The sequence below is a fragment of the Grampus griseus genome (assembly GCF_964374135.1).
Source record: "Grampus griseus genome assembly, chromosome: 3".
Classification (NCBI taxonomy): Eukaryota; Metazoa; Chordata; class Mammalia; order Artiodactyla; family Delphinidae; genus Grampus; species Grampus griseus.
The window spans coordinates 109,406,191-109,430,303 of NC_139019.1; the positions used below are offsets into that span (position 1 = coordinate 109,406,191).

General features: G+C 36.7%; 1 protein-coding gene and 1 pseudogene across 2 annotated transcripts in view; both read left to right on the forward strand.

The window, feature by feature from the left end:
- RAD50 (RAD50 double strand break repair protein) overlaps positions 1–24,113 on the forward strand; it is a 97,318-nt gene that overhangs the window by 43,880 nt on the left and 29,325 nt on the right. Inside the window, exons 12-21 of the mRNA XM_082651516.1 lie at positions 2,850–3,025; positions 3,514–3,751; positions 6,820–7,009; positions 7,450–7,576; positions 8,204–8,397; positions 12,200–12,310; positions 12,754–12,846; positions 12,934–13,047; positions 18,748–18,875; positions 21,186–21,410. Coding sequence (XP_082507642.1) covers positions 2,850–3,025; positions 3,514–3,751; positions 6,820–7,009; positions 7,450–7,576; positions 8,204–8,397; positions 12,200–12,310; positions 12,754–12,846; positions 12,934–13,047; positions 18,748–18,875; positions 21,186–21,410 — 1,596 coding nt within the window. The remainder of the gene's footprint in view (positions 1–2,849; positions 3,026–3,513; positions 3,752–6,819; positions 7,010–7,449; positions 7,577–8,203; positions 8,398–12,199; positions 12,311–12,753; positions 12,847–12,933; positions 13,048–18,747; positions 18,876–21,185; positions 21,411–24,113) is intronic.
- LOC309820927 (regulatory solute carrier protein family 1 member 1-like) lies at positions 8,466–10,954 on the forward strand (annotated as a pseudogene). Its single transcript has 2 exons — positions 8,466–8,497; positions 9,744–10,954. The product of its transcript is annotated as a regulatory solute carrier protein family 1 member 1-like (transcript).

Below are 24,113 nucleotides of genomic sequence, written 5' to 3' on the forward strand. Positions count from 1 at the left end.
AATGGTAACAGATAGTGAGTTCAGCTTCTTGTTCCTTGAAAGTTTGCAGAACTAAGTGAGAGGATTAAAATATTCCTTTATAAAAAGTGAGACCTGAAACTATAAAATGCCTAGAAGATAACATAGAGGAAAGGTTTCATTGTATTGAAATTGGCAATGATTTCTTGGATATGACACCAAAAGCACAGGCAGCAGAAGCAAAAATAGACAAATGGGACTATATCATACTTAAAAACTGCTGCACAGCAAAGGGAACGATCAACAGGGAAAAGGCAATTAACAGAATGGGAGAAAACATTTGCAAATTATATATCTGATAAGGGGTTAGTATCCAGAATATGTAAAGAACTCGTACAACTCAATAATAAAAAAACAAATACCCGGATTAAAAAAGTGGGCAGAGGGACTTCCCTGGTGGTGCAGTGGTTGGGACTCCGAGCTCCCAACGCAGGGGGCCCGGGTTCGATCTCTGCTCAGGGAACTAGATCCCACAACTAAGAGTTCACATGCCACAGCTAGGGAGTCCGCCTACTGCAACTAAGACCTGGCACAACCAAATAAATAAATAAATAAATATTTTAAAAAATAAACAGGCAGAGGACTTGAATAGACATTTCTCCAAAGAATATATACAGATGGTCAACAGCATATGAAAAGATGCTCAAGATGATGCTAGTCATCAAGGAAATGCAAATCAAAACCACAGTGATAGCACTTCACACCACTTAGGATGACCATTATCAAAAAAAACAGATAATATAGTAGTGTGTTATAATAAGCTATAATGAAAAAGAATCTGAAAAAGAATAATATAACTGAATCACTTTGCTTTATACCTGAAACTGACACAACACTGTAAATCAACTATACTTCAATTAAAAGATAAAATAAGAAGTTGAAAAAAAAACAAAATAACAAGTGTTGGTGAGGATGTTGAGAAATTGGAACCCTCTGCACTATTAATGGGAGTGTAAAATGGTGCAGTTACTGTAGAAAACCTGTGGAGGTTCTTCAAAAAATTAGGAAAAGAATAACTAGATGATCCAGGAATTCCACTTCTGAGTATATATTCAAACGAATTGAAAACATGATATCAAAGAGATATTTGCTAATCCATGTTCACTGCAGCATTATTCACAATAGCCAAGAGGTGGAAGCAACCTAAATGATGGATGAATGGATAAAGAAAAACTGGTGTATGTATAATGGAATATTATTTATCTTTGAAAAAGAAGGAAATCCTCTCATATGCTATGACTTGATGAACCTTGAGGATATTATGCTTGAGGATATTAAAGCGAAGTAAGCTAGGCACAAAAAGACGAGTACTGCTTGGTTCCACTTATGTGAAGTATCCAAAGATGTCGAACTCTTAGAAAGTATGTAGAATGGAGGTTCAGAGTAGCCAGGGGGCGGGGGCGGAGGGGGGGTAGTTTTTCAGTGGGTATAGAATTTTAGTTTTGCAAGATGAAAAAGTTTTAGAGATCTGTTGCACAACAATGTGCATATAGTTAACACTACTGTGCTGTACAATTAAAAATGGTTAAGATGTTAAAGTTTATGTTTTTCCCACAGTTTAAAAAAGTGATCCATTTTTTCAAATATCACCTTGAGTGTTACTTGGATAAGAGGGTCAAAAATTCCACACATATTTTTGAGGCAGATAGTGGATTTGACCATGTTAAATTTGTGTTTCTTGTGGAAATGTCTGTTAGGGAATAGAATACTGGAGTTTGAAGTTCAGAAGACTGGAAGTTGTTGCTTTGTAAGCGATAACTGGCATCAGTAGGTCATGTCAACTTGAAGGAGTTATTCAAAGAGAAGAGAAAAAATTGTAGTTAGACTCCTGGAAAACACCAACATTTAAACTGTTCGCAAGCAAAGGAAGAGGAGCAAGCGAAGTCAGTGCCCCAGGAGCCAGGGTGAGAACAAGACAGGAGTGATGTCTGGGTTGCCTTGAGAAAATAGTCTTTCAAGGAGGGGTTCAACCGTGTTTGGTGCTGCTGAGATAGTGATCTTAATGAGCAATGCTCAATGACTAGGATGGTGAGAACATCATCTACATGTTATTTTTTTTCCAAATTTTTACTGTGACTCACAGTGGGAAGTATCAAGATGAGGCACATGTACACTCACATAGATTTATCTGAAACAAATTTCTTAAAATAGTACCTATCCTAACCACACACAATCTACTCCAATATATTCTACATATTATGCTTAATTTTTCAAAATATGGTGAATACAATGCATTGAATTGATTATATGACTTGCCTAATGCATCAGAACCTGTAAATTGAAAACCCCTGACCTGTGTGGGCATGGAGGCTGGCTAGGATTATATTTAAGAGTTGGAGTGGAAATAAATTGTACCAGTGAGCAAAGTCTTTGATGAATGAGAGGCAGTGAATGATCAGGTTGTAAGTAGGTGACAGCAACAAGGAGGGAACAAAGGAAAAGTTTTTACAGGAGGGAACGGAAGTACAGTTGTGAAAGGGTCCACCCAGAGTTAGGAGAATGTTCTCCTTTTTTTTTCTTCCCTCCAGATCTGGCAAGCATATTCTCCTTGCTGAGGCTCTTAACCCAAGATCTAAGACCATGAACCCCTGCAAAACCAAGCAGGGTTTTATCTGTACACATTTTTCTGGGAGCAGGCATATGACCAGGGTGAGTCCATGTGGTAGGGGTAGATTCAGGCAGTAGTGGACTGTTGCCATGACTTCTAAAAAAAAAAGTGCTTGGTCACAGCAGACCTTTGTAATATTTTCTGGCAGAGTTTGTCTTGGATCTACCTTCTCACACTTTTCATTTCTCATGTTTTAAAATTGTAATCCATATTCTTATTTTAGCAAGGAACTGGCTTCAGCTGAGCAAAATAAAAATCATATAAATAATGAGCTAAAAAGGAAGGAAGAGAAGTTGTCCAGCTATGAAGACAAACTGTTTGATGTTTGTGGTAGCCAGGATTTTGAAAGTGACTTAGACAGGCTTAAAGAAGAAATTGAAAAATCCTCAAAACAACGAGGTAGGTTACCTACTTTATATTAGAAAAGGCATTTTGATGTTTTTGAATTTTCGTTCACAGGTAACTATTAAGGATGGGAGATTTTTAAACTTGGTTCTGGAGCTCGTTGGCTTAAATTTCAGTTCTGGTTCTACAACCTACTTGCTGTGTGACTTTGGGCAAGTTATCGAAACCTTTCTGTACTTCAGATTCATTAATAATTGCCTACCACGTGTAGGGTGTTAGGGAGGAGTAAATGAGATTATAGTTTCTGGCACATAACAAGCTTTAAAAGTTTTATACTTGTGTGTTACCAGAAAATAATTTCTACAAATCTGAATGTATTGTGCCCTTGGGAAGATTTAAATATCAGAATTTTGATTTCTTTCATTGTGTGTTTATAAAGCAAGAAGAATAATCATGTATTTACAGAAAAGGATATAACCATGTTGACAAAACTGTATTTTGTATTCTTTTCACTGGGAGTATATATATATTTTTTTAAATAGCCATGCTGGCTGGAGCTACGGCAGTTTACTCCCAATTCATTACTCAGCTAACGGATGAACACCAGTCGTGTTGCCCTGTCTGTCAGAGAGTTTTTCAGACAGAAGCTGAATTACAAGAAGTCATCAATGATTTGCAGTCTAAGCTGAGGCTTGCTCCAGATAAGCTCAAGTCAACAGAATCAGAACTAAAGAAAAAAGAAAAGCGGCGTGATGAAATGCTGGGACTAGTGCCCATGAGGTGAGAATAGGGATTTACTATTACTGTACCTGTACAGCAGCGCTGTAAGAGGTACCTATTCCACTGTCTAACATATGGTAGGTATTCAGTAAGCAAGAGTTGAATGAATAAAGGTTAAAGTCAGGATTCTAAGCCAGTATGCTCATCTCATGTTATTTATGTGATAAGAAAGAATTATTTTGTTTCAAGATAAGCTTGTTTCTTAAACTAGTCACAGGGTGGATATAATCTTTAATTTGTGTATGTTTGTTTCATTCCTGAGACTTGGCTTGAGGGCAGAAATTTTGATAGATTTTATAACTATGTGTCACTTTCTAAACCCAGCAAAGAATTAAAGTACCGGAAAGCTCCCCTCAAGAGACAAATTTTAAACTATACTTTTATGTTTTTCTCACTTCCAGAAAGAATGAATCATAGATGATTTCTATTATTTATTTTTCCCTTGCTTGTATAAGAAGTTCAGATGATTTTCTATTTATAACTAAAATCAAGTCAGAAAGTATGTGTTGATTGCCTTGGTGTCTCCCAGAGCACAAAGATGGTCACAGAGACCAGTAAGACATGACCTTCATGGAGCTGATGGTCTATGTAAGGAGAAAAGCTCTCAGGATTAGACATAGAAAGCTGGGCTTAATGAAGTACTTAATTGGTTCAAACAAATGTATTAATTAGGAAGAGAGAAGCCAGTGGACTACAGAATCAGAATAGGATTTTGAGAACAGGGTAGGAGGAGGGATGTAAAGCATAGAGAAGGTGGTTTGACTTATTTAAGAGGAGGAAAGGGGAGAGGGTGTGTGTAAAGAGTAGGAGAGTAAGACCTGTGCTGCAGTAGAAACATTATCTGGAGTTTGAGAACTTATTTGTAGTGATTGATTCACATAAGTAGGGAAGATAGAGCTACAATTATGTTCAGACCTAGTTATAGCTCTATTAGGTGATGGGGAGCCATCCTAAGAGATTTAATGAAAGATGTGTTTTAGGAAAATTAATCTAATGTTAATACATTGGATGAAAGTGAGACAAACTCTGGAAACAAAAAAACCCGGAGGGTATGTTGTCCTGGAAAACTGAAAAGGAGTTTAAGGAAGAGAAGGAAGGGAAGATGCAAGAAGATGTGCTTTGTGGTAGCCAGCCTCTAAGATGGTCCCCAATGATCCCTGCCTCCTAGTATTCACACTCTTGTATTAGTCTTCTCTCATGTTCCAGGATTGGTCTGTGTAACCAATAAAGTACAACGGAAGTGATAGCATGTCCCTTCCAGCATGTCCCATACCATCATGAATGAAATTTCAGCTGAAAATGTACCTATTTATCATGTTTCTTAGTACTGACTTGGGTTCATTTTTTATAACACCTCATTTAAATAAAAACTCCATATTTTTCCCACAGGTTTTTTTCAGTACTGTATCTGTGTTAGTTGGTTCCTTTTACATAAAATTCCCTTGGAAAAAAAATGCTGTCACAAAATTGAGTTTCTGAAAAATTTAAAAAACAAAAGAGAAAACTCTACTAGAGCTCAGTAACCATTCTCTCAGGAAATATCTTTACTGTTTCTTAGAGTACTTATTTTAGCGTCTTAGGTAATCATCAGAAAAGAAGGCACCAAAACCTGGACCACATCAATAAGGGGTTTTTGTGTGTGTGTGAAAATGTAAAAATGGGGTTAAAATTGAATGGATGCCTATAGTTCTCTGCAAAAATGTCCCAGTCAAGTGAATGCTTGACTGTCATTAGGCTATCATAGCTTTGTCACTTTCTAGGTACTGAGTACATAACTTAAGACCAACTTCTGGTCTATAACACTGGGAAGTAATGTGGGCATGAATTATTCATAATCTGAATATGTTCATATTTCTTCAGGGAATTTTTTCATTCCTCTGGTATAAAAAATTACAGGTCTCTGTCACTCAGATCAATTCAGGTTGGCATTTCTTGGTCATAGTTTGGACTTTAAAAAAATCATTAAGTAATAACAATATCTGAGAGCTAATCCTTGAGTTTCTGGTTTATTATAAGGCTCCCATTAGAAACCAATTGAATTTATTATACTAATTTGATTTTAAGAATTTGGGATTTTTCTGAAAAAAGCTTAATAGCTTTTTTTTTTAAAGATTACATACAAGTTTTATTGTTTCAGAGGTATCAACAAAAATAGGTGTGGGGCCAGTACCTGCCATAGGGATGGTAATTCATTAGCTAGAGTAGCAGCAGTAAAGTGGATTTAACAGCTTTTGTACCATAAACCCATGTATCATTTGACTGAGTGGTTTCCTTCTTTCCTATTTTCTTTCCTTCCTTCCTTCTGTCCTTCCATCAGTTTTTAAACTTTTTTATTTTGAAATAATTTTAGACTTACAGAAAATTTACAAAAATAGTACAGAGAATTCACATATACCCTTCACCCAGCTTCTCCTGATGTTCACAGTTTATGTAACCATAATATGGTTATCAAAGTCAAGAAATTAACTTTGGTATAATTCTGTTAATTAAACTACAAACCATATTTGAATTTTAGCAGTCTTTCTATTTAATATCCTTTGTCTATTTCAGGATCCAACTCAGGATTCCCACATTGCATATACTTGTTATTTCTCCTTAGGCTCTTGTAGTCTACCATAGTTCTTCTTTGTCTTTGACAGTCTTTCTTGGTCTTTCATGGTCTTGACACTTATGATGAGTATGGTCAGGTAATTTGTAAGATATCTTTCAGTTTGGCAAACAATATGGTAAAAATTGCTGGTATCAAGATCTGTCCATAGGTACTAGTTATAAAATCAGTGGACAGAGGTTTGAGGAGAAACAGGATATTTACATTTTCTTCAATGTATTTCTCCTATGATACTTATTGATTACATAGAGAAAAATAGTAACTTTACAATGGGTAAATCTGGCTGACACCTTCTTAACTAAGAGTAACATACTGACATCATGTACCCACTGATGTGTTGCGTTGCCCTAAGAAGGATACAACATCACTTCTGTGGTATTCTTGCCAAAAATACATAACCTCAATCTCATCATGAGAAAACATTAGATTGCTTATTTTTAATTGTGTATGTTCTGTGAAGGCAAAGCATAATTGATTTGAAGGAGAAGGAAATACCAGAATTAAGAAACAAACTGCAGAATGTGAACAGAGACATACAGCGCCTAAAGAATGACATAGAAGAACAGGAAACACTTTTGGGTACAATTATACCTGAGGAAGAAAGTGCTAAAGTGTGTCTGACAGATGTTACAATTATGGAGAGGTTCCAGGTAAGTTTACTACAGTTTAAGGCAGAATAAAACTAGTTTCATGGTGGTTTGAATATGAAATGTGAGTGTTAAAGATAGTAACTAGTATTCTGGTACAGATTGTGTTTAGAGTTCCCTATCCTGAATTTCAGGTAGTCTCAGGGAGTAACTGCTTAGCTTATTTATATTCCTGAGTTTAGATTTTATTATCCATAAGTTCTGAGAATTAAGAAGTAGTCTTGTTTATTTTTCATTTTTAGTCTGCTTCCTTTTGTTTACATCATTTAAATTAATTTCATCATAAAAATTAATTTTATTTTTATCCTTGAAAATTTGTTAAAATTATATGAGAGCAGTTACAAATTAGATTTTAAAAAGTAAAAGCAGTTAATTCTTAAAGATTTTGAATAATGATAATGGCATAAGTTTCTTAAAGGAAATAACTTTGATTTATTCTTAAGATGGAACTTAAGGATGTTGAAAGAAAAATTGCACAACAAGCAGCTAAACTCCAAGGACTAGATTTGGATAGAACTGTTCAACAAGTAAACCAGGAAAAACAAGAAAAGCAACACAAATTAGATACAGGTAATAGAGACTGTTTCCTTATAAAGACTTCAACATTCCCAACATATGCTTTTTATCATAAATTTTATAACTATTATGTGGACAAAGAACAGCCTTTCTTCCAGTCCATGGTATATGCAGTTTCTTTTCTCAAAGGCATCACTTCTCCTCTGTTTCCTTTCTTTGCAGAACAGATTTTTTTTTTTTTTTTTTTTTGGTGGTACGCGGGCCTCTCACTCTTGTGGCCTCTCCCGTTGCAGGACGCACAGGCTCAGTGGCCATGGCTCACGGGCCTAGTTGCTCTGCGGCATGTGGGATCTTCCCGGACTGGGGCATGAACCCGTGTCCCCTGCATTGGCAGGCGGACTCTCAACCACTGCGCCACCAGGGAAGCCCCAGAACAGATTTTGAATGATGAGTAACAAATGAGCTGTACTTTTTCTCAGTCATATCTGCCCCATTCAGGAGGGGACAGCAAGCAGGTTTGGGAGCTGGACAGGTTCTTGTGGCATTTTTATTGCAGTAGGTGGGACCCACAGAAACTCAGCCTTTGGGAATGCCACAGAGACCTATAAAACTGGAATGAGGCTGCTTATAGTATTTTCTATACCCTTACATTAATCACTGTATCAATATGTTTTCATGCAGTTTCCAGTAAGATTGAATTGAATCGTAAGCTTATACAGGACCAGCAGGAACAAATTCAGCACCTAAAAAGTACAACAAATGAACTTAAATCAGAGAAACTTCAGATATCCACTAATTTACAACGTCGTCAGCAACTGGAAGAGCAGACTGTGGAATTATCCACTGAAGTTCAGTCCTTATACAGAGAAATAAAGGTAAAAACATTCATACATATTAGTTTTAAAAATCAGTTCAAATATGTGAAATTCTCTTTATTGGGGCAATGGCCAGAACTATGGTTATTGTGAGGATCAAGTGAAAATGGTATATAGAACTTCTACTAGTAGGTAAAAATTTCTGGAAGAAGATTTATTGACCATAATAAGGAAGAACTGGCTGCCTGGTTAAGTAGTGAACTTCCTGTTACTGGAGGTGGTCTGGTGGTGGCTGGCTAACTCCATATAAGGATTCCTACTTGTATAGGAGGTTTGTCTTACCTACAGATCCTATATCCCTGACAGACACTGCCTCTCAGGCATAGCACTTTTTCTTTTTAATTCCAGATGTAGTCTCGGAATACTTCCCACTACACTGAGGAGGCACTGAGTTGACACATGGAATGGAACCCATTTGGCTTCCCTCATCTAGATTTATCAAATCTAAGACCCAACCAATTAAATCTGGTTAGAATCTGATTAGAATCTGTTACTAATTACTGTAAATGTTTCTTAAGTAGTTTTGGATTACAAAATAACAGAGGCTTAGAGTATGGTATAAAATGTACTACCTTACATTTGTATTTTTCATTGCTTATAAAGCACTTTGACATTGAACCGTTCAGTGTCTCATTTTGTATTCAGTGTATCATTTTGATAAATGTGACTAAATCTCCTTTTTATAGGAAAAGAAATTTGAGACTTACAGATATCCCATGACTTGCCCAAATTCATACAGTTAGGAGGAGGCAGGGTTAATTTTCTGGTAGGTCTTCTGATGTGTAAGACATTTGACTTCCCACCACACCAAACCACTTCCTAATACAAAATATTCCTACATTGAAATAATACTAGGGGCTTCCCTGGTGGTGCAGTGGTTGAGAGTCCACCTGCCGATGCAGGGGACACGGGTTCGTGCCCCGGTCTGGGAGGATCGCACATGCCGCGGAGCGGCTGGGCCCGTGCATGGCTGCTGAGCCTGCGCGTCCGGAGCTTGTGCTCCGCAACGGGAGAGGCCACAATGGTGAGAAAAAAAAATAATAATAATAATACTAAATAATTTTTTCTACCTTTATGGATTCATTAGGTATTTCAGGATCTTAAAGTGCTTGAGGACATGGTTTTGAACAGTGGTTATCGTATACTTATTCTATAGAGATGTTATAAGGCCAAATGATGTGGACTTCTGATTAGTAAAATAGTTTGTTATTTGAAAACCCCTTTCCTTCCAAAATAAGTGTGGGCACACCAACATCAATGTACTAGTATGCTTAATTACCATAAAATGTCTACTTGGCCTCAGCAAACTAAGCTTAAGATCAAAAGTTCCTTTATGATTGAGACAGGCTGCAGCAGACTGTGGACCTTTTGGGTACAGAGAAAAATATTCTACCTTCAGGATGCTTTGGCTGCTCAAATTCAGAAACACTTATGGAAGTAGATATAGTTTAACAGTCCCTAGTTGCTGTGCTTATTAATTCAGCAGGCAGTCAGAATACCAATGTCAGGAACATCGGTGCATCTTATCTCACCTTGGATAATCCCTTGATGGAAGTAGAAACATCAAAATGTAACCCTTCCTTTAAAATTCCATTTCCACTCAGGATTTACACCTTCTAGAAAGTAATGTTGAAATGTCTGGAACAAGTAAGAAATATGGGAATTGCCCCTTCTCTTAAGTCTCTGTGGCAGTTGTCAGCCCTCTGTAGAGTCAGCAGAGGAATCTTGCTCATCTGTAACAGTAGCCTTGAAGGAACTTCATGAACTTTTTGTCATTAGTAGTAAAGCAGCTTCAGAAAACACATCTGAAGAAGTTTTCTGTCAATCAAAGACAGTAACTGAGGGCCAAACAGTTATTAAGGACCTTTCTGAAGGATGGACCCAAAATGAGCATCTTACAGCTACCTAGAGTGAACAAGTCTCCTTTCATCAGGCCATATCTGTATCAGTGAAGACGGAAGAATTAACAGACACTTCAGCAGACACTAGAGTAGAAGATGTAGAAAATATTAACTTCAGGGGTCTAGGTGATGGCCTGTTAGTACTGATAAGGAAGGTGTCCCCAAGTCTAAGGAGTCAATAAATGAGAGCAGTTCTGTCACTCTAGCCTCAGCTGAAACTTCTAATCAACTACATTGCACCTTTGGTGTCGAAATTTTACCCAGACTTTTAGCAGGTAAGGAGGATGCACTCAATCAGACTTCTGAGCAAACTGAGTCCTTGTCATCCAGTTTCATATTGGTTAAAGATCTGGGTCAGGGCACACAGGCCTGAGACCAGAGAAAATGTCTGTTCTGAAGCTGCAGGGCCACTTCTAGAATTTGAACCACCTACCAGCCATCCATCATCAAGTCCCTCCTTTCTTGCACCATTAATTTTTCCTGCTGCAGACATTGATTGGATCCTCCGTGCCGGCTTTACTTTGCAGGAAGCTCTTGGGGCTTTGCATTGAGTTGGTGGAAATGCAGACCTTGCACTTCTTGTTTTGCTAGGAAAGGACATTGTAGTTCCTACACAACCATGGAAAAGTGGACTAGACCATACTCCATTCCCTTAAAAAAAGCTATATATCTACACACACACACACACACACACACACACACACTCACTCACTCACTCACTCACTCACTCACTCACTCACTGACTGTAGAAACCTGCAAGCAGAATGTTGAGCCTTTTTTTTTTTTTTTTTGCGGTACGCGGGCCTCTCACTGTTGTGGCCTCTCACGTTGCGGAGCACAGTCTCCGGACACGCAGGCTCAGCGACCATGGCTCACGGGCCCAGCCGCTCCGCGGCACGTGGGATCTTCCCGGACCGGGGCACGAACCCGTGTCCCCTGCATCAGCAGGCGGACTCTCTACCACTGAGCCACCAGGGAAGCCCCATATTTTTTTTTTAAGATTGTTTTTCGGCCAAAATAATTTATGATCTCTTGTCTGATGAACTTGTCTAATCTTTTGTTAAAATTTGGGCCTTTTTAAATGTATTGGCAGTACATGCATACAAAAACTTTTTTTTACTAAGATGATATATTCTGGAATAAAACTGATGGTTTTGTGTATAGCATACCATTTTAGAATTAGAGTGAATACTTTAAAAAGCAGAAGTCATGAGAAATCCCACTACCCATGCAGCTAAAAGCAGATAAACTTTATAATTTGGCTGTGTCTGTGCTGAAGGCAAGGTATGGCTTGTTAACTCAATTTTTGGTTTACAAACTTGATCACATGGTTTTGTGTTTGGAATCGTACTTAGTGCTCTGTGTATTATGATTCATCAGTTGTAACAGAAAATGGAAGAATAATTGAAAAAAAAGTTCTTTTATGATCATATTTCCATCTGTAAAAGAAAGATCTGGACTGAAAGAGCTTTCCTATTTTTCAGTCACACAGAGCTGACATGGGCCCCTACAAACTCAGGAAAATTTATACCTGAAGCCACATGCTCATATAATTGGGAGTACGTGGTGTAGATTAAGAATCAAGTCAGTGGCTGACGCAATATAGCGTAGTGGTTAAAAGAAAGACTCTGGAGCTGGATGAGAGAAAGACTCTGGAGCTGGATGAGATTTGAATCCTGGCTCCTTCATTTACTGGCTTTTGGGACCCTGGATAAATCATCTCTGTGCTCATCTGAAATATAGCAGGAAAATAATGGTGCCTTCCTCATAGGGTTGTTGGAAGGAGCAAATGAATTGACTTGTAAAGCCTGGTACATAGAAAGTGATTTTATTATGAAGTGTGACACCTGAAATAAGATAATGGAATTTTATATAAGACCTTATATTTTTTATATCCTTAGGATGCTAAAGAGCAGGTAAACCCTTTGGAAACAACATTGGAAAAGTTCCAGCAGGAGAAAGAAGAATTAATCAACAAAAAAAATACAAGCAACAAAATAGCACAGGATAAAGTAAGATTTCATGTATATATTTAGTTATCAAAAATATATGTTAAAATTATTATTCAGAGCGCCATGTTGGACACTAGTATTTCACATGAAATTAAAAACATGATGAAATAGTATTTTCATATTTGTGACATAATCTTAACATTCAAAATGTTTTTAGAATGATTAAATGTAAATTATTTTGCTTCTTGATCTAAAATAGAAGTTGAGAATTGAGACCTTTTAATCTAATCCCATAGTAATAAAGGGAGATCATAAAATTTGATTTCAGATAAAACCTGCTGGTGATGGAAACTGGAACTCAGGGCTTCTAACTTCCAAGCCAGTATTTCACTGTACTCTCCTATTAAGTTTTTGTTATCTTAATAAAAGATATTCCTTGGAAATAAATCTTCTTAAATGCCCTAGTCTGAACTAGTATATTTTTAATAAATATTTTTCCACAGATAAATGATATCAAAGAGAAGGTTAAAAATATTCATGGTTATGTGAAAGACATTGAGAATTATATTCAAGATGGAAAAGATGACTATAAGAAGGTAATTTAAAACTACTTAATTGAATATAATTTAAAATGATTGTTTATATTTTTATTTCTTGTGCTTAAGAAATTTTCATTTTTGTAGCAAAAAGAAACTGAACTTAATAAAGTAATAGCTCAACTAAGTGAATGTGAGAAACACAAAGAAAAGATTAATAAGGAAATGGGAATCATGAGACAAGATATTGATACACAGAAGGTAGGTCCTTTTTTTGCTAATGATTTATGGTGGCATTTATACCAGTAACATTCTTATCTTTCTTTTTTACTTTTTACGTTTATTTTCAATACTTGCATTGAGTAGAAATGCAAACAGTAGAGAAAAGCAGTTCTTTTTTTTTTTTATGTGTATATGTTTATATAAAAAGTATGTTTCTTTTTTATGTTACTGAGACACAAAATTTTCCTTTGGCAGTATAAAAAGAGACATATTTTCATTTGTAAAATGAAATAATAAAAAGTGCATTTGGTATAACTCAAGCTGTTGTGATTCTTCTCGTTATAACATTTTTACCTGATTGTATTCTTTTTTTTAATTTATTTTTTATTAAAGTATAGTTGAATTACAGTGTTGTCAGTTACTGCTGTACAGCAAAGTGACTCAGTTACATATATATATTCTTTTTCATATTCTTTTCCATTATGGTTTATCACAGGATATTGATTATATTTCCATGTGCTATACAGTAGGACCTTGTTGTTTATCCATTCTATATATACCAGTTTTTGTGTATGCTAATCCCAAACTCCCAGTCCAACCCTCTCCCACCCTCCTCCCCCTTGGCCACCATAGTCTCTTCTCTATGTCCCTGATTCTGTTTCATAGATAGGTTCATTTGTGTCACATTTTAGATTCCACATATTACTGATATCCTATGGTTATTTATCTTTCTGACTTACATAGTATGATAATCTCTAGTTGCATCCATGTTGCTGCAAATGGCATTATTTTGTTTTTTTTATGGCTGAGTTCCCTTGTATATATATAACACATCTTTATTCATCTGTTGATGGACATTTAGGTTGTTTCCATGTCTTGGCTATTGTGAATAGTGCTGATATGAATGTAGGGGTGCACGTATCTTTTTGAATTATAATTTTGTCTAGATATATGCCCAGGAGTGAGGTTGCTGGATCATATGGTAGTTCTGTTTTTAGTTTTCTGAGGAGCCTCCATACTGTTTTCCACAGTGGCTATACCAACTTACATTCCCACCAACATTGTAGGAGGGTTCCCTGAGAAAAGCAATTCTAATAACATTGTCTTTTCTTCTTTCCTTTTTTAATTTTTATTTTCAGTAAAAGACTTACTTGGTAAAAGTTTAAACATAAAAGCATAAAATTAAAGTCTCCTTCCCCTTCTGCCAATTCTCAATCTCATTTCTAGGTATCATTCTTAAAAGTTGTCTGTAAGTAAAATATGTATATACTAAGTTGTTTTTCAGTTGATTCCTTTATCATTTACTTTCTTGATTAAGGAAATTAATTTCCACAGTATAATTAAAATCACATTAAGAAAATAATTTTCAGCATGCCTTATATAAGCATGATAGTTAATGCCTTTAAAAACTACACCGCTTCTCTGTTCCTGCTGTTTTGAATAAAATTTGCTATTTGAAAGCTTTAATCACTTGGTTATAAACAATGGTTAAAATCTCTTTGAAGATTAGCCATACCCGTTTTCTGCAGAATCTCTGGCCATAGTGCCAGGATTGTCAAATATATGAATATCAGTCAAAGGTAAATCAAATCTCTGCCATCTAGTAAATGCTATATAAATTTATGAAGCATATATAACAAAATACTTAGTTATCACTAGCTTGTGGGTTTTCTACTTAAATTCACAATCTATAAATCAGTAATGTCCATACAAATATAGAGAGATAATTAAGGTACACCAGTCTGTGACCCTTTTCAAGTTGAAGGTCTAAATTTAGTGGATCTGACTATATTAGTTTACTTTTATAACCTACCGTGTTCTAGAAATCGTTTACTAAGTTATATACATAGAGCAATGCTAAATAACATTTTAAATTGATGAGAAAATGAGACAGTGTGGAAATAAGGACAAGAAGAAGGCAATGAAACCAGGAGAGTAGTAAGTATATAAAACGTAGGCCATGAAATCTGATATGCTTGCTAAAGATTTTAGTAGTCACATGAAGAGAGAAAGTCATAATTAAGTTTCACATTGTCTCAAAGCTAAAAACAAACCAGTTCTCTGGACTGAGACCAGAGAAAAATGTCTCCATAGGCATTCATGGAAAGGAAGACACTATATAGATTAATAAAAAGCAGGTCTTCAACAAACTTCATGGTTGTTTTTGTTTGTTTGTTTTTGCAGTGTGTTTCAGCACCTTTATCATCCCTTGATGACTGTAGAAGGTGGTGTGATTGGAGCCTAAAATAAATGTTAGAGTGTTTGGAGAGCAAAAGTTAGCTATAGGCACCCATCAAGATCACCTGGGTTTTTCCCACTCCTAAGTGTATAATAACCAAGAAAACGTAAAATATATGTTTACATTAAAACTTGTACAAGAATGTTTATAGCAGCATTATTAATGACAGTCAAAATATGGAAAACAGCCCAAATGGTTATCAGCTGATGAACAGATGAATAAAATTTGGTGTATTCATATGTATTTGTCAGGGATCTCCAGAGAAGTAAAGCCAGTAAGAGATCAATAAATATAGATAAAGATATAGATATAGATAAAGAAATTTATTATAAGGAATTAACTCAAGTGATTGTGGAGGCTGAGATGTCCCAAGATATGTGGTTGGCAAGCTGGAGGCTCAGGAGAGCTTGGTGGTGTAGTTCCAGTTTGAGTCTGAAGCCTGAGAACTGGGAGAGCTAATAGGCTCTAGATCCAAGAAGAGCTGAGGTTTCAGTTTAAATATGAAGGCAGGAAAAAACCACTGTCCCACCTCATACAGTCAGGCAGGATGAGTTACCCCTTATTCAGCCTTTTTTGTTCTGTTCACGTCTTTAGTTGACTGGATAAGGCCCACCCACATTAGGAAGGGCAGTCTGCTTTACTTATTCAGTCTACCAATGTAACTGTTAATCTCATCCAGAAACACTGTCAAAGACACTCAGAATAATGTTTGACCAAATGCCTTGGCACCCTGTGGTGTCAAGTTGACACATAAAATTAACCATCGTGGAATATTACTCAGCCATTAAAAGGAATGAAATATTGATAGATGCTGCAACATGGACAAACCTTGAAAACATTATGCTAAATGAAGTCAATCACAAAAGACCTTATTGTATGATTCCATTTATATGAAATGTTCAGAATAGGCAAATCCATAGAGACAGAAAGCAGAGGAGTGTTGCTGGGGGTTGGGGGGAAGGAAAGAAAAGGGAATAGAGAGTGACTGCTAATGGGTATGGAGTTTCTATTTGGGGTGATAAAATGTACTGGAATGAGAACCTTGTGAATATACTGAAACCACTGAATTGTACACTTTAAATTGGTGAATTTTATGGTATATGAATTACATCTCAAACTTAAAAAAAAAATCACCTGGGTTATTGAAAATACACATCTCTTTCTCCATTCCAGACCAATAAATGGGAACCTCTGGGGCATGAGCATACACATATGCATGTATATTTTGTTAAAGTTCCTCAGAGGTTGTGATGTATCCCCTTAACTATCAATCACTGAGTCAGAGCACCGCATGGCTTTCAGGAAATTCTCTATAAATGGCATTTTCTCCAACCAGACTTCTGGTGGATTTTGGAATGGGGTTTATTCAGCATATTACTCTATCACAGGTAACTAGAAAGCAGCTAACTTTTATGGTTTCTGTAAGTGGCCAGCTGCATGCATTAACTGCTGTCTGAGCTGAGTGATTCAAGTTACTATCTTAAGAGTTGAGGAGCCTAACAGCTTATTTACGCACTTAAGCCCTATTAAATTTACTCCACAGAATTTTAAAATTTGGAAGTTTAATAATCTTCCTTCCTCATTTTTCAGATGAAGGGAACTGGAGTTGACCTAAATTGCCCAAGGTCACAAAAGTAGTGAGTAACAGAGGTAGAACTTGACCCTACATTGTCAAATTGCTAGTATAATAGGAAAACAGTTTTGGTGTAGTATACCTGCATCTGGTTTTCTCTGATACTTTATCTCTTCTTTCTCTCCTGTTTTCTATTTTGAAGACTGTAACTGGAATTTTTACTGCTTAAAGTGTAAGGACAGATTTGACCCAAAAGGTATTTCACTAGCAGTTATTGAGCCAGGCTCTGTACTTAGTACTTTTTACATACACTATTTTAATCTTTAGAAGGCTCAGAGAATTTAAACTAATTTGTCCAAAGTCATCCTATTTGAAAGTTGTAATGCTGAGATTTGAGCTTAGGTGTATCTGACTTCAAAGCCTATGCTCTTTAACTACTGTGCTATATACTGTCTTTCAGAATGAAAGAGCAATTAGAAGCTGACCTAAAAGAAGGAAATCCCTAGCTTTCTGGTGACCATGCAGTATAACAGACCAGGAACATTATTTCATGCAAAAAATCAGTCTCACCTAAAAATGTGATAGCCCTTTAAATAGTCCTTTCAGGTATTCATGAAAGCAAATTCCATTGTTATATAATATTAGATGAAAGCGAGCAGTGCCACATTCTTTTGTTCCTAATAAGGAAAATGTATAAGCATAGTTCCCCATGGGAGAATCTTGGAGAGTCATAGCAGCTGCGGTGGCACATTAGGTTGCCTTGGCAACAAAAGGACATTTACAACCATATCATTTTAGTCATCTCTAACTGCTTATAACGATTCCTTTAATAGATACGTATATATTTATATTATTAGTTCCAGGAAAACTGAAAGGAACCTTAATGACAGTTAAAAAAACAAAAAAAACCTCAAAATAGTGATTCATAGATGGGCAGGGTTGGATGTGAACATTAAGCATATGAGAGAAGTCCTTGGCTTCCCTTCTTCTCTCTCACCTCCCAAATCCTTTTTCCCTGGTGACTCCTGTGTCAGTACTGTTGGCAACAAAGTATTACCAAAGATCTGCCCCTGCCTCCTACTTCCCACATCACTGAGTTTATCTCAACTACAAGGGTTGCTGTAGAAGGGTCTTTGAGAAGGCCTGACTCCAAACTTAGGATGAATTTTTTCTGTTCAGGCTTCTATGGGCCAAACCACCATTTTCTGCAGGAAAATTTTTTTTCCTAAGTTCCAAAGAGTCAACTTATAAATTGTTTCCTGTTTGTCTCTTGACAACATAGTCCGTTTTAATCACCAGGAAAAGTACTGAAATAATTGTGTTGGTGCTGCTGCCGCTGCCAAATGATTTAGTGGTTGCTTTTTAAGGACAAAACTACTCAACAAGAACAGCTAAATTTAAATTTTTCAGTGCAATTCAGTGGCCAGGAAAGTGTCATCAAGTATATAGACTTACTGTTTTTGTGAAACTTCTTACTGCCTTGTATGATTGTCAGCTTGAAGGTAAAAATCTTATCTGACATACTTAACAGTATATAATGGTCTTGGCACACGTTAGTAGACAAATACAACTAGGGAAAAAAAAGTTGGGGAGACTTTGGTAGTAGTCTTGCTCTCTTTTTATCTTTTAGATCACTAGGCTCCATTGTGAGGTTCTTATGCAAGATGATCCAATGGGGCATAGGTATAAAATATTAAAAATCCAGTTATATCATTTTATCTCATCATTTTAATGTCTGTTTTGTGTGTATATGGGCCATCCAGATTCCTCCAGGCCTGGAGATTCCTTTACACTGGCTTCTTCTCCCTCTGCTGAGATACACATGATTCTAAGGCAGAATTAGCACTACTTGTCACCAGTTGCCTGCTATGAATCACATGTTGGTAACTTGATTATTTTTATTAACAAATTTAATATTTACATTTAGATACAAGAAAGGTGGCTACAGGATAACCTTACTTTAAGAAAAAGGAATGAAGAACTAAAAGAAGTTGAAGAAGAAGGAAAACAACATTTGAAGGAAATGGGTCAAATGCAGGTTTTACAAATGAAAAAGTGTGTTTTAAAAATAATCTTTAGTTTAAATAAAGGTCTTTATTATTGAAATGTGAAAAATATTCAATACATGTTTTTGACAAAGAATGTAAGCCTGTAGCCAAAGTGTCCTTTCAGACTTAAAGGAAGATGGGCACTTTTTTTACAAATGTATTTCATGGCTTTACAAGCTGAAGTAGTAATATAGAATTTATAGTCACACTATGACTATGCAGTGATGGCCAGTATTAAAAATACCAAGTTCCCAGACTTTTGCGAGCCTGCTTCACAAGATTATGGCATAAAGAATATATGTCCTCTGGACCCTGCCTGGGTCAGAGCTTAATGCTTAACTCTTAATGGAGTTATTGCCAAAGCAGTTTGATATTGGTGACCCATTCTACATGGTCCCAGGTGTAATTATGCACAAACCAGAGCATCATTTTTGCAATTAATAGAATTCTTCTTTCATCTGGTTTTATTGGTACTTACTGTAGTTGCTGTCTTCCTGCTACAGCAGAAAAGATTTTATTCTTGCTTTCTCTGCCTCACAGTTGCCTTAGGAATTCTGTAAGAACCTGGTTGATGCTAAGGCACTAGACTGGTATAAAAGGTTGTACTAGCCAAACAGATTTTTTGGAACCACCTCAGCTGGTTGGATATACTCATTCCTTCAGCCATTCCTTGTAGATTTTTCATTTTTCTTGTGATTTCACAAAGAAATCTGAATCAAAGAATGCTTAAGTTTTTCTAAAGGATATAATAAATTGAAATTTAATTTAGTTATTAAAACCTAACAAATAGTTACTCCTATGTTATTGTAAGTTCTCTTGGTTTAGCTATTTTAAATAACTTTCATATATCAAGGAGATCAGACTTAACAACTAGAAGAGCTCTTCATCTTTCAGCCTGTTTGTTTTTTATGCATTAGGACACTGAGACCCAGAAAAAAAGATCATAGGAAATTAGAATGAAAGCCAGGAATGTGACCAGATATCCTAGCTTCCAAGCCTCAGCTCTTTAACACTGTAATGTTGGTGTTCTTGGTGCCAAGTTGAAAAAAAAAAGTGAAGCTTATAGAACAAGTTTTAAATGAAACAGTTTATTCCTTGCTACTAAAGATCAAAAACAGATATTTTTATAATTCCTTCTGTAATTAGTACATAACAGTGCTTTTTACATTCATTCAGACTACTAAGCATAACTTCTCTTTTTCAAACCTTTCTTCAACCAGGACACAACAGAAATGTCAACAAAACAGATAATCAGGCCAGTTCTATAAGGATGTTCATAATCTTGAGAGAAGTGCCTGGCAAATAAGAGGATGCCTAATAAGTAATTGTTAAATAAATGAAGATTTTTAAAGCATACGTTAAAATCTGTATTATGTACCAAGTTATCAGAAAAGTTTAAGTATTTTACTTTTTTTTTTTTTTTTTTTTGTGGTACGCGGGCCTCTCACTGTTGTGGCCTCTTGCGTTGCAGAGCACAGGCTCTGGACGCGCAGACTCAGTGGCCATGGCTCACGGGCCAAGCCGCTCCGCGGCATGTGGGATCCTCCCAGACTGGGGCACGAACCCATGTCCCCTGCATCAGCAGGCGGACTCTCAACCACTGCGCCACCAGGGAAGCCCAAGTATTTTACTTTTTTGTCAGTATTGATGCTTTGTTTTTTGGAACTCCTCTCCATGTTTTTCTTTTCTGGTTTTTAAATTTTTATTGGAGTATAGTTGCTTTACAATGTTGTGTTAGTTTCTACGGTACAGCAAAGTGAATCAGCTATACGTATACATATATCCCCTCTCTTTATTTATGCTTTTTTATACTTATGCAAGAGAAATTTTGTTTTAATAGAGAAATACAAACTTTTAGTAATACTACTGCATAAATTTTTGAGATAAAATTTTCTTTTGTCTGACATACTGTGAACGAACTGATGATACCTGTTGCTCAGTAACTTCTCAGAGTTGGTAACTGAGCATTCTTAGTTGACAATGAGAAGTTTGTGAATTTGTAATATTAATCACCAAGAGTACTTTTCTTAGGTTAGTGTGTAAACGTCAGGAACTTTTTCAGTGTTCACATGTTATGAGAGTACTTTATTGAGCACACAGAAATCAGCTGTTTAAAAACCTGGATGCTTCAGAGATTTGGAAAGAAGAAAGTTTTCCTTAGTACTGAAACCTTAAAGAAAAAGCAAGGAGAGACTTTTCATATGCTGATTGCTAAGGAGAATGATAAATGATATTTATCTATCTGAAGAAATCTGTCTTTTCCACTTTAGGCTGCTAAAATCTAAAAATGGTCCTCATTTGTCGTTTTCCCTCCTAGTGAACATCAGAAGTTGGAAGAAAAAATAGAAAATATAAAAAGAAATCTCGGTTCGGCAATAGGGCGACAGGAAGGTTATGAGGAAGAAATTATTCGTTTTAAGAAAGAACTTCGAGACCCTCAATTTCGGGATGCCGAGGAAAAGTATAGGGAAATGATGATTGTTATGAGAACAACAGAGCTTGTGAACAAGGATCTGGACATTTATTATAAGACCCTTGACCAGTAAGTATTGGACTGGGGATTTGGTTCCCGTTGTAATCAGTATCAACTAGCATAATTTAGTCTTACTTTCACCCTTTTAAATTTATTTAATGTATTTCATACCTACCACAGAATGGAAAAATATATGTGTATATGTGTGTACACATACACACATGCTTACTTGAATTATGAAGTAAAGTTATAAAGCATATTAATATTAAGGTGCACTCATGATCCCACCACCCCCATACACAATCCAAGAACTCTACCATTATCACTAACTGCCATCCACATAGATGCTCCTCCTTATCTCAACCATTTGTCATCCTCACTCTTTGTAACCACTGACACAGATTTTTGCTCTCTGTGGTTTTTTTTTTTTTTTTTTTTTTTTTTTTTTTGCGGTACGCGGGCCTCTCACTGTTGTGGCCTCTCCCGTTGCGGAGCACAGGCTCCAGACGCGCAGGCTCAGCGGCCATGGCTCCCGGTCCCAGCTGCTCCACAGCATGTGGGATCTTCCTGGACCGGGGCATGAACCTGTGTCCCCTGCATCAGCAGGCAGACTCTCAACCACTGCGCCACTAGGGAAGCCCTGCTCTCTGCTTTTTAAAAATAATTTTATCATATGTATCATGTTTTGAGCTTTTAAAAAAAATGATATCATACTCTGTGAATGCTTCTAGAATTTGCTTTTTTGCTTGTTTTACTTTATTTTGGTTTTATTTACTTAAGTTGCTTATAGCTGTGGTATATGCATTTTCACTGATGTACAGAATTCTTTTGTGGAAATATACCATAATATATCCATTTTTGGGTAGATGGACATTTGGGTTGTTTCCAGCTCTTTACTGATATAACCCTTGCTTCTAGGAACATTCTTGTCATGTCTTACAGAGCAAAGGTGTAAGAGATTCTCTAGAGTACATGTGGGAGTAAAATTGCTGGGTTGCAGGGTATGCTCAATTTTACAAAATAATGTTATATTGTTTTCCGAAGTCATTTTACTAATTTATACCACTAGCGGAATATAAGGCTTCTCGTTGATGCATTCTTTGACACTGATTTTGTCGATTCTTAATTTTTGCAAAGCTAATGGGTTTTATTTTTACTTTATTTTTTTAAACATCTTTATTGGAGGGCTTCCCTGGTGGCGCAGTGGTTGAGAGTCCGCCTGCCGATGCAGGGGACACGGGTTTGTGCCCCAGTCCGGGAAGATCCCACGTGCTGTGGAGCGGCTGGGCCCGTGAGCCATAGCCACTGAGCCTACGCGTCTGGAGCCTGTGCTCCGCAACGGGAGAGGCCACAACAGTGAGAGGCCACAACAGTGAGAGGCCCACGTACCGCAAAAACAAACAAACAAAAATCTCTATTGGAGTATAATTGCTTTACAATGGTGTGTTAGTTTCTGCTTTATAACAAAGTGAACCAGTTATACATATACATATGTCCCCATATCTCTTCCCTCTTGCGTCTCCCTCCCTTGGACCCCCCCATCCCACCCCTCTAGGTGGTCACAAAGCACCGAGCTGATCTCCCTGTGCTATGCGGCTGCTTCCCACTAGCTATCAATTTTACGTTTGGGCGGCTGCTTCCCACTAGCTATCAATTTTACGTTTGGTAGTGTATATATGTCCATGCCACTCTCTCACTTTGTCCCAGCTTACCCTTCCCCCTCCCGTATCCTCAAGTCCATTCTCTAGTAGGTCTGTGTCTTTACTCCCATCTTGCCCCTAGGTTCTTTATGACCATTTTTTTCTTTTCTTTTTTTTTTAGATTCCATATATATGTGTTAGCATACGGTATTTGTTTTTCTCTTTCTGACTTACTTCACTCTGTATGACAGACTCTGGGTCCATCCACCTCACTACAAATAACTCAATTTCGTTTCTTTTTATGGCTGAGTAATAGTCCATTGTATATATGTGCCACATCTTCTTTATCCATTCATCTGTTGATGAACACTTAGGTTGCTTCCATGTCCTGGCTGTTGTAAATAGAGCTGCAGTGAACATTGTGGTACATGACTCTTCTTGAATTATGGTTTTCTCATGGTATATGCCCAGTAGTGGGATTGCTGGGTCGTATGGTAGTTCCATTTTTAGTTTTTTACGGAACCTCCATACTGTTCTCCATAGTGGCTGTATCAATTTACATTCCCACCAGCAGTGCAAGAGGATTCCTTTTTCTCCACACTCTCTCCAGCATTTATTGTTTCTAGATTTTTTGAGGATGGCCATTCTGACCGGTGTGAGATGATATCTCATGGTAGTTTTGATTCGCTTTTCTCTAATGATTTATGATGTTGACCATTTTTTCATGTGTTTGTTGGCAATCTGTATATCTTCTTTGGAGAAATGTCTATTTAGGTCTTCTGCCCACTTTTGGATTGGGTTGTTTGCTTTTTTGAAATTGAGCTGCATGAGCTGCTTGTAAATTTCGGAGATTAATCATTTGTAAGTTGCTTCATTTGCAAATATTTTCTCCTATTCTCAGGGTTGTCTTTTCTTCTTGTTTATGGTTTCTTTGGCTGTGCAAACCTTTTAACTTTCATTACGTCCCATTTGTTTATTTTTGTTTTTATTTTTATTTCTCTAGGAGGTGGGTCAAAAAGGATTTTGCTGTGATTTATGTCATAGAGTGTTCTGCCTGTGTTTTCCTTTAAGAGTTTGATAGTATCTAGCCTTACATTTAGGTCTCTAATCCATTTTGAGTTTATTTTTGTGT